Source organism: Medicago sativa, chromosome 5, assembly GCF_051527215.1.
Source record: "Medicago sativa cultivar Bolivia chromosome 5, Bolivia_mono, whole genome shotgun sequence".
Classification (NCBI taxonomy): domain Eukaryota; kingdom Viridiplantae; phylum Streptophyta; class Magnoliopsida; order Fabales; family Fabaceae; genus Medicago; species Medicago sativa.
The window spans coordinates 161,555-172,399 of NC_140753.1; the positions used below are offsets into that span (position 1 = coordinate 161,555).

A 10,845-nucleotide genomic window follows, 5' to 3' on the forward strand; every position below is an offset into this window, starting at 1 on the left:
TGGCATACCACCCTTGTACACGCTTCCAAAACACAAAGTTTTCTTATAATTAAAGGGTTAAAAGGTGTGTTAAAGAAAAAAGAGGACACTTGTCACAAATGTGTGTGGAGGTTAAAAAGGGTGTCAACCTGGAAGGAGATTCTCTCCAGTGTAGTGTAAAGTGTCTGCAGTGAAATCAAGACCACACAATTATTTTTGCAACAAGCAGTTTTATAAAAAATAAAGACATTGAAAGGTGTGGATCTTCACAGAACAGCCTCCAATGAATTTTTCATCGGAGAGGATCTGTACCCGTGTCAACCTATCATTTTTCTTAATTAAATGATGTTAAGAATACATTATTTTTGTTTTAATTTTTTCATTTTACCTGGGTGTGCCTAAATATTTTCCATATGAGATTGTTCCCATTGAAGACTTGCTCCTCCATACCATGGACGAGTAAATATTTGTGGTTATTCCCTACGTCTGACCAAATTGGAAGTTTACTCGTGTCGGATTCACCCAACACTGTTATTGCATAAATCTTCAGTTGGTTTACAAATTGTTGTAGTTGATAGCACATAATGACTTTCGAAAGCAATTAACAATTGATATGGTGCCACATTGTCACTATTTCACATCTTAGTTTTAATAGAATGATAGATAATAAATAAATAGAAAGATAGAAAGTCATGCCAACAAATTAAAAATGGTTTTTTATGCATTACAAATTAAAAACTTAGACAAATGCTCCAAGGCAGAAATCTGGGCAAAGCTTGTAAAAACTAATCATCAACGAAAGCGAAAGCATGATGGTTCTGAGAAAGTAGCATAATGTCACAGTACTCAGTATGGCGGAGGATAGAATCCTGAAAGAAAGAAAGAAAGAAAAGTGATTAGAAATTAAGCAAGAGATGAAAATTGAAATGGTTGGCAGAGAAACAAGAATTACTTACCAGCGTTTGGAGGATAACCTGGAGGTGGAGGGTATGAAGGTGGTGGATAGGCTGAAGATGGAGGATAAGAGTGGGGAGGAGGGTATGGCGATGGTGGTGGTGGATAGGGTGATGGATTGTGTGAAGCAACAGGGTAAGATGGTAGTGGTGGATAAGCAGCAGCAGCAGCAGCAGGTATTGCTGGATTGTGATAATTAGAGTGTGGTTGTTGTGGGTAGTAGGACGGAACCTGATTATATGACGAGACTGCCGGTGGTGTTGCCATGTATGGAGTATGGCTTGAGGAGGAGCCTGGTTTCTGCAATATATTACCATCACAAACACACTTATTAATCATCAATTCCAATCCTTACATTACATGTATGTAAATAAATATTGATGTAAATAGGTTACGTACCTGGTGATTCACTTTGGCATTAGCATAATGCATTATGAGTTTCACTTCACCTGCGTGTCTGCCAACCAGACAGACAAAGGGAAAAGATGCATTATGCATGGTCATATAGTAATAATGCACTATCAAAACTTGAACGAACAATAGTATCGGAGAATCTATCTATGAAAGCCGGAAATTCACAATACACAAATATGAATGAATGTATAATACTTGTAAGGAAAGATGCATTGATAATACTTCATTAATATATAATTACAATGAATTCAAAACAAGCCTTGCTTATATATATATATATATATATATATATATATATATATATAATATCTTCTTTATCATTACTATCTTACATAAAAAAACATACATATAAGTCTACTTCATCAAGAGACAATTTTATTTTATGGACCTATCTCACATTTTTTATATCATTCATCTTTTCTAGGATACATAATTACATATAATATATATGTGAGGTCTCAATAAAATATATTTTGACAAATAAATTAAAATATAATTTTGATGTGCGTGTGTGGGATATGTAGTCGCGGAATATAGTAGTACTGATACAGATTTGGGCTTCATCCTAAATAAATGAATGAGTAAAATAACATGAGGAGTGAAATATACCTGCCATTTTTAGTTTGAAGTGGCCATGCAGAGTCATCAAAACCTTGAGAGAGAACCTTGTGCAATTGAACCCTAATGAAGGAGAATCATATATATAATGTATATATTAGGAATAACAAATTAATGATATTAAGAATTATTGATAGTAAATAATAGTACGTACTTTCCGGTGCCGATAAAATCATCAGAGGTGACAGTATTGTAGTTCCAAACAGCGACATTGATCTCACGAAGGCCTTCAATAAGGGAAAACACGAACTTCTCTTGAAAAACAGGGTTTTTTCCACCATCTGAATCCAAATTGAAGGAGTCAACAAAAAGTCAAGGGTCAAACTAATTAACCTAAGTACGTACCTGTGCACGTTTTGGTTCGGAACTTGTTGGTGGCGTATTCAAGGCAAACATAAGGATCTTGTCTTGAAATCCATTCTGTGTCCTTCAATTTCGAGCAACACACAACTGCAAATCAAATCAAAGGAACCATTCATCATTATCATCATGTCTTAATAATCAAATCAAATTAACTGTGTTATGTTTGCTTACCAGTAACCTCGAGAGGTTGCCCTTGGATCCCCGCTATCGTTCCGCTAGACATCATCGTTTCTAAGGAATCGATTCAATATGCAGCTTTTAGATCCACAACAACGTGTCTTGCTTATAAACCAAAAAAACCATAAAAAATTAATACTATTAATTACCAAAATCATCTCCATTTATTATTATACCACTTCCATTCTTTTTTCACACGTTTACATCATTACTACGCGTATATCCCATTTGTTTTTTCTTTTCAAAATACTTACTACTACTTTACCTTCTTTTTTTTAGGAATACTTTACAATTTAAATGAGGAACAAAAATATATTTTACCATAGGAAAAAAAGGAGATTCCCATAGTTATTTTTTTTTTACTAACAACGAACAGCAAATAAAAAAGGCATAGTCATGTGTGTACCTATTTATATTTCTACTAGAGTATCCTTATCTATCTGGCTATCACCTTTTACAAGAATCTCGAGTTTTTAGTTTAGGAAGAGAAATTATTATAATTATCGACTATATTTTTCCTGGTCATTCAGTCAAATAGATCTATATATATTTTGACAGTGTTCATTTATTTATCTATCGAAGGTCTGGACCAAAGTCTCTCAGCCCTCATCATATCATTATGTTGAGGTGTCCAAAATAATTAAAAGATTAATCTCTAACAAACCTCAAACTTAAATGACTTAGGTATGACTAAAATAATTTAAAGATCAATTTGTTGCAAATCTCAAACTTAAAGTATCCTGGTGTAATTTTTTTTAGTAGTGTACATTTTTTTTTTGGTAGCGTCCCTAGTGTAATTTAGCCTTTAATTTTCATTTTGAAAAGTCCCTCAAAAAAAAAAAATCATTTTGAAAAGAAAATGTGTGCCTTAATTACAATAAATGGACATAAATAAAATAAACTTCCTCAAATCGTGAGTCTTAATTACAATAAATGGAAAACATTTTTTTTTACTCAATATGCACACAAAAAAATATAAAATTTCTACACATAAAAATGGAAATAAACACAAAAAAAAAGATGGGTTTTTCTGACTCAACATGCACACAAAAAAATATAAAATTTCTACACATAAAAATGGAAATAAACACACAAAAAAAAAAAGATGGGTTTTTCTGACTCAACATGCACACATTATAAAATATTTTATAATAAACAGTCAAAATTGAAAAGGTAATTTTTAAGTTAATATAATAGCAAACAACCTTACCTTACTTTTTAAAGCTCGTTTTTTTGAACTTTATTTCAAAAGTAGTTTAAAGGTCATAAAAATACAGGGCCAAAAAAGAAAAAAAATATTTATTGAGACTTTCAAATATAATATATTATTTTTATTTAAAACTAGCATTTAGACGATTTATGTCCGCTCTTCTTATTGCGCTAACTAATACATAAAAAAATATTTATCGACAATGCATAATATATGCAAGGTCCGGGGTTCGAATCACGGCCACCACAAAAAGAAATACATAAATTATGAACGGTAATTTTTATAAAATTTTGACTAAAATTAATTTGATTTTGATTAAAATCATAGATATAGATAACGTATATTTTGTACTCTTATATTGTAAGAAATTATGCTTGTCATTTCAAATGATACCAACAATATAATAATTATAATATTTTTCAAAAAAACATAACAAATATAATATAAATATTATCTTTTTGAATGAGACTAACAAAATAGTATTATAATGATCAAATTTGTTTAAAGTTATAATCAAAAAAGATAGTGTAATTATAAATGTAGACTAAGGGCCCGTTTGTTACATATTAAAATAAAAGTGATTTTGACATAAAATAATTTAGAGATTTTATGAAAAATTAGAATATATTCTGCGTTTGTTTACCGTGATAAAAATCACCTTTTTTAACAAATGATACCAACAATATAATAATTATAATATTTTTCAAAAAAACACAACAAATATAATATAAATATTATCTTTTTGAATGAGACTAACAAAATAGTATTATAATGATCAAATTTGTTTAAAGTTATAATCGAAAAAGATAGTGTAATTATAAATGTAGACTAAGGGCCCGTTTGTTACATATTAAAATAAAAGTGATTTTGACATAAAATAATTTAGAGATTTTATGAAAAATTAGAATCTATTCTGCGTTTGTTTACCATGATAAAAATCACTTTTTTTAATGAAAAAAATCACTTTTTTTAAAATAGATTCTGATTTTTTTTATAAAATCTCTAAATTATTTTATGTCAAAATCACTTTTGTTTTAATCCGTAACAAACGGGCCCTTAGTTGGTTTGGATACAACTATATAAAAACAATTTTTTGTTACAAAATTAGTTCAATCTTTTAAACCATATTTTCTCTCCCCTCTAATTTTTTTTTTTTTTTGAGAAGCTGCTCTTTACAGCTTCTCATTTGAAATTGTTTTTAGATTTTTTTAAAAAACTGTAACAAACGGTTAAAAGTGACTATTTTAAAAAAAAATGATTTTTTCTTTAAAAAAAGCTATACCAAACAGTCTAAGTATTAAAAAAAAAACTCCGGTCAAAATAAAAAAAGAGACCAAGTATTTTTAAAAGAAAAAAGTAAACTCCGGTCAAAATAAAGAAAAGAAAACGCATATGGAATACGCGTGAAGAGATAATGGAGATAACTTCTGAAAATAGGATAATATGGAGTTGGTATGATAATAAATGCCCCTGAATTCCAGTCAAAAAAAGTGCTTTGATTTTGTTAATTAAGTGGGGTGTATTGGATTAGGATTTTAAAAGACTATTTTAATAAAAAAAGTCTTTAAGATTTTAAAAGACTGTGTGAGATTGTATTGATTCTGTGAGATTTTTTTGAAGAAACTAAAATGAAATTATATTACCAAACCAAAAAGCGATTCCCAAGCACAAGGTGTGCCTAAGAAATCACTACCATGATACAAAGTCAATTTACAATAGCGGTCACCGAAACTAGCCAATACCCAAACAAGCTAAGGGGCTCGACCACCACCTCTGGGTACCAAAAACAAACATGGCATTTTTTGCCTTCAACCACCCTAGAGATAATAATTTGATTTTATCTAGTAGACGGGGAACAGGAGTTACAATAGCATTGAACAAGCGGTTGTTTCGTTCATTCCACACAACCCAGGTACATAAAAGCCAAACAAGTTGTAAGAACGAACGTATAGCTTTACCACCACCTGTCATATGAATAAATTGAACCAGATGATCAGAAATATTATTATTATCCACACCAACGAACCCAATCCAATCGCGCACTTGCTGCCATAAAGATGCAAACACGTTACACGTTAGAAAAAGATGGTCGGCTGTCTCCACGTGACCGCAACCTGAAACACACAAAATATCATCTGCTGAAATTACACCACGCATTGCCAGGTTAGCCTTTGTAGGTAAGCGATCCCGAATGAGTCTCCAAGCAAACACCGTAACCTTCAACGGAACCTGTTTATGCCACACTAGCTCCACAGACTGATCACTCTGAGAAAAATCACAATTAAGTAACAAATCATAGACACCACGAACTGAGTAGCCGTCAGCAATATCCGGAAGCCACACCCATTTATCTGAAACATTTGGAACCAACAAGACATCAAATAGAAGTGCCCTACACTCATCTAACATCTCCTCCTCCCACGCCCACAACCTACGCCTCCACTTCCACCCCTCCCCATTTCGCTCTAGGCCCTTAGAGAACAAGCTAGCCACCGTAATGGTTTTGTTCTCAGCCAACTCAAACAAACGGAGAAAACGTACACTAAGCGGTCTATGACCAATCCACCTATGCAACCAAAATAAAGTTTCAGCCCCATCACCCACCCTCCGCAGCACACTTTGACCGAACCACCCTCCATCCGACTCTCCAACTCCATCACGAATCCTACCTAAATCACGCCACCAGGAAGACACACTCCGGCCCCCCACCTCCAACCTCCCACCTACTTCGCCATAACGGGCGACTAAAACATGGTACCATAAACCTTCTCTATCGACTAACATCCTCCAACACCATTTGCCTAGTAAAGCAATATTAAACTCCTTCAACTTTCGAACCCCCAAACCTCCTTGCTCCTTTTTAGCACACAAGGTATTCCAACCTATCCAAGAAATTTTCCTACAATCCTCACTCCCACCCCAAAAAAAATTATTCAATAAAGATTCAATGGAAGAGATTATACCTGATGGAGCTTTGAAGAAGGAAAGAGCATAGACAGGCAGAGAAGTCAGAACTGCTTTGAGTAGGGTCAAGCGGCCACCGAAGGAGAGAAACCTGCTATTCCAACCCGACAGTCTAGATTTAATACGATTCACAATGGGATCCCAAAACGATAGTCTTCGCGAATTACCACCAATAGGCAAGCCTAGGTACATAAACGGAATTTTTCCCACCTTACAACTCAACACCGCCGCTGCCTCGGACAACCAAGAATCAGATACATTAACGCCCACCAGCAAACTTTTATGAAAATTAACCTTCAAACCCGATAAGGATTCAAAAATAATTAGAGCCCCTCGCATAGCCCTTACGTTTGCCCAACTTTTGTCACCAAGTAACAGCGTATCATCAGCAAATTGGAGACGTGAAACCATGACACTAGACTCCGTTCCAACCTCATACCCTGTGAACAAATTATTATCAACCATTTCTTTCATCAAAACATTAAGTCCCTCTGCCGCGAGTAAAAACAAAAAGGGTGAAAGAGGATCCCCCTGACGAAGGCCTCTATGTAAACGAAACTCATCAGTAGGCAGGGCCGTCTTAACAAATTCATGGGCCCAGTTTTAATTTTAGAAGGGATGCAAAAAAAAGAAAAAATCTGGGCCCCAAAAATAAATAAATAAGTCATTTAAAAAAAAATTAAAAATCACACTTTGGTGGGTCTTGAACACATGACCTCACACTCAACAAATCAACAAAAAGTGGCCAGGCCACTGAAGCAATCTGTGCAGCTTGATATAATTCGCTTTTAATAAATATATATCCATTATTTTCGTGTCATACATATAAAAAAAATATTTTGGGCCCCAAAAAATTGGAGGCCCGGTGCCGTAGCCCAGCCTCGACGGGCTATGGGCCGGCCCTGTCAGTAGGGCACCCATTTACTAACACTGAAGCTGTTGCGGTACCCACACATTCTCTAATCCATTTCCTCCACAGAACCGGGAAAGACATACCCTCCATAACCGAATCCAAATAGCCCCAATCAACAGAGTCATAAGCTTTTTCAAAATCCACTTTAAACATCAAAAGCTCCTTCTTAAATTTACGAGCCTCATCAACAACCTCATTTGCAATAAGAATACCATCAAGGATTTGTCGGTTTTTAACAAAAGCAGATTGTGTAACACCCCGTTTTCCCAACTTAAAAATTTCATTTAAAATCAGAGTATTTAATTCATAACGGAATGTCACACACTACTTTAACATCTCAAACAGATAATAATAATTATCATTCAAATTCAACATCATGAAAATCTTAAAACTGTTGCAGCGGAAAATAGTTCAACATTTAAAAGTCTTGGCACGCAGGCCTTAGTGGAAAATCTCATAAATTAGTTCATAAAAGAGACACGTAAGGAATAGAAGTAAAAGCAAGCCCCCATCCCATTACGTATCAGAGCACCTAGACACCAAGGGAGGAGTCCACTCACGAACGCCTCTAATCTTTATTACCTGCACATTACCCACGGTCGAGGCAACATATACGCAGAAGGGGTGAGATTTCATAATCAATACATTAAGCATATAATCCAATAAAATGCATTTAACAACTTAAACATTAATAACATATCAACAATTAACAATTAGCATATTTTTCATTTCATAACAAATACAATCATCTAATACCATTACTAATTTTCATCACAAATCTTAATCAACTTAACACTCAACTTGACGACACAACTCACCTTTTACCATGCAACTCTATCAACTCAACAACAACTTGACAACACAACTCATCTTAGACCATGCAACTCTATCAACTCAACAACAACTTGACAATCTTAAACATCATGAAACTTCTTGATATGCAAATGCATGTGGTACCAATCAACAATATAATGAGCATAATAGGCTCCTCAACGTGTGAGCACAAAGGCTGCCGGGCCTAAAGCCCCCAACTTTAATGAGCACAAAGGCTGCCGGGCCTAAAGCCCCCAACTTTAATGAGCATGCAATGAACTCAACTCCTACAACTTAGACATCTTAAGCTTCTTAGACAACTTATATGATTCCAATAATTTGGACAACTTCTTACGACTTCACAACTTAGACCGACACTTACAACTTTATGACATTAATGGTTTAACAACATCAACATAAACATCATAAATAACACATATTTAAATCACACATCTTTAAATAGCATCATTATCAAATACACATCATTAAATAGCACTTCAGTTACACATCATCAATTAACACTTCAATTTCACATCATCAAATAATTCACAAATTACACTTAGTCAAATAATACCTCAACTATACTTCTTAAATATCACATCTTAACTTAGGCTTCCTGGACAGCTTCTAATAATCTAGACATCCTTCCTTTCCTACTCCAAGTTCATCTTAAAACACGATCTTTAAATAGTAACACATCTTTATATATCATATCTTTAAATCACACATTATGAAACAAATCATCAACCGAACCTTTACCAAAATAGATCCTAAAATGTAACAATGGTACGTAAGCCAGATAAAGTTTATTCCATAGGTTTATGTTGCACTGTAATTGTCAAAAGAAATTCTTCCCTATTTTTCCTTTGCTTTGAATTTCACTCGTTTAAAATAAAAGATATGGTCACTTTTTTGACTTCAAAGTCTCTTAACTTAAATGAGGATGTGTCAAATTCTCTATATATGCCCTAACGTGTTAGAACATGTGAACAGTTAAACAAGATAGTAAGGGGAAGTGAATAATAGAAAATTTTGTGATGAAATATGGTGAAGGGTTATATGTTTAGTGACCTACTTGTATTAAGGATAGTAGTGGACTCTTCAATAAAATTTGTCTTCTCTTGGTTCAGCATTTATATTATTAGTAGGCTTTGACTAATGTAACTAATGATGCCGTGATTGAATTATAGTAAAACTCTCAAGGATGCCCAAACAGTGTCGAAGCTAACTTAACTTTTGTATCAATTGCATACTCTTAATTGTCCAATAACAAATGGATTCACTAAACAAATCAAAAGGACAGTTGAAATATGAATCTTTTCCATAAATAAGGTGCACCGGACATATTCACAATATACTCTTGTTTATAAGATGATTCGCACACTCTATCTTTCCAAAGGTTTTCTAATTCTGTGCAATGTAAAGCTTCCCTCACACTCTCTTTTATATATAGGAAACATGTCTTAATTCTCTAACTACCCACAATTTAATTAACTCAGCTGACTAATTCTAATCCCCTCAGCGAACATGCGAGTATCAGGGGTCAAGTAAAACAAACAAAAGATTTTACAGCCGCAGCGAAGAGGAGGCACACAAACTAAAAACTTTGCCACACAAAAATCAGTATTTAATTTCAACACAGATGGCAAGATCTCTATACTAAGAAAATCATTCAAATCTCACTTTTTCTTATATATTCTAAAACACATCATAACTATCAACTACAAATTTAACACCTAGTCATCAATTTTCACTCAAACCTTAATTCTCAATTATCATCAAAACTCAACCTAATTATGCTAAATTCATTTTTTTAGAATCATACCCTTAATAATATTGAGAGTTAGTCTCACCCTTACCTGGTAATTGAAGAAAATCGATAGCCTCCTCTTGTTCTTCTCTCTTTCTGACTTTTTCTCCCTCTTCTCTAAAAACGTACGTTCTGCCTAAAAACTTTTCTCAACCTAACTCCGTCTATTTATAACCTCACTCTAATTTCTCTTTACACCTCTAAAAATGCTCTTTTCACATCACAGCCCAAATTCTAATATTTTTATTTTATTTTCATATCTTATTTTATTTAATAATAAAATAAGTCACACCAACATTATAACTTCAAAAAATCACATACTTCACATCAATCTTGAAAATCACACAATTTACCTATAAATCATGTAAACTACTTAAATTCATAAATCATATAAATCACACATATAAATCATATAAATATATGTTAAAACTCATCAAAATAGTTAAATAATTATGACGGGCGTTACAGATTGTGTCTCAGAAACCACACTACCGATCACCATCCGCAATCGATTTGCTAACAATTTAGCTATAATTTTATACATACTACCCACCAGTGATATTGGACGAAAATCATTAAGTCTCTGAGGATTATCGACCTTCGGAATTAAAACAATGAAAGTAGAATTAA

At 33.5% G+C, this 10,845-nt stretch overlaps 1 protein-coding gene across 1 annotated transcript; it reads right to left on the reverse strand.

The window, feature by feature from the left end:
• Positions 1 to 568: 568 nt before the first annotated feature.
• On the reverse strand, positions 569 to 2,657 carry LOC146918803 (uncharacterized). Its single transcript, XM_085712026.1, has 7 exons — positions 2,500 to 2,657; positions 2,311 to 2,415; positions 2,120 to 2,246; positions 1,957 to 2,028; positions 1,333 to 1,390; positions 936 to 1,233; positions 569 to 848 (listed from the first exon to the last, which is right to left on the reverse strand). Exons 1-7 carry the CDS (start codon positions 2,552 to 2,554, stop codon positions 826 to 828), a joined length of 738 nt encoding a protein of 245 aa, XP_085568152.1. The 5' UTR covers positions 2,555 to 2,657; the 3' UTR covers positions 569 to 825.
• Between the last annotated feature and the right edge of the window lie 8,188 nt (positions 2,658 to 10,845).

Coding starts and splice junctions, on each gene's coding strand:
- LOC146918803 (XM_085712026.1), bottom strand. CDS start 2,554: ATGATGTCTAGCGGAACGATAGCGGGGATCCAAGGGCAACCTCTCGAG. Junction 2,416..2,499: donor GCAACCTCTCGAGGTTACTG/GTAAGCAAACAT, acceptor TTTGATTTGCAG/TTGTGTGTTGCTCGAAATTG. Junction 2,247..2,310: donor CCGAACCAAAACGTGCACAG/GTACGTACTTAG, acceptor ATTTGGATTCAG/ATGGTGGAAAAAACCCTGTT.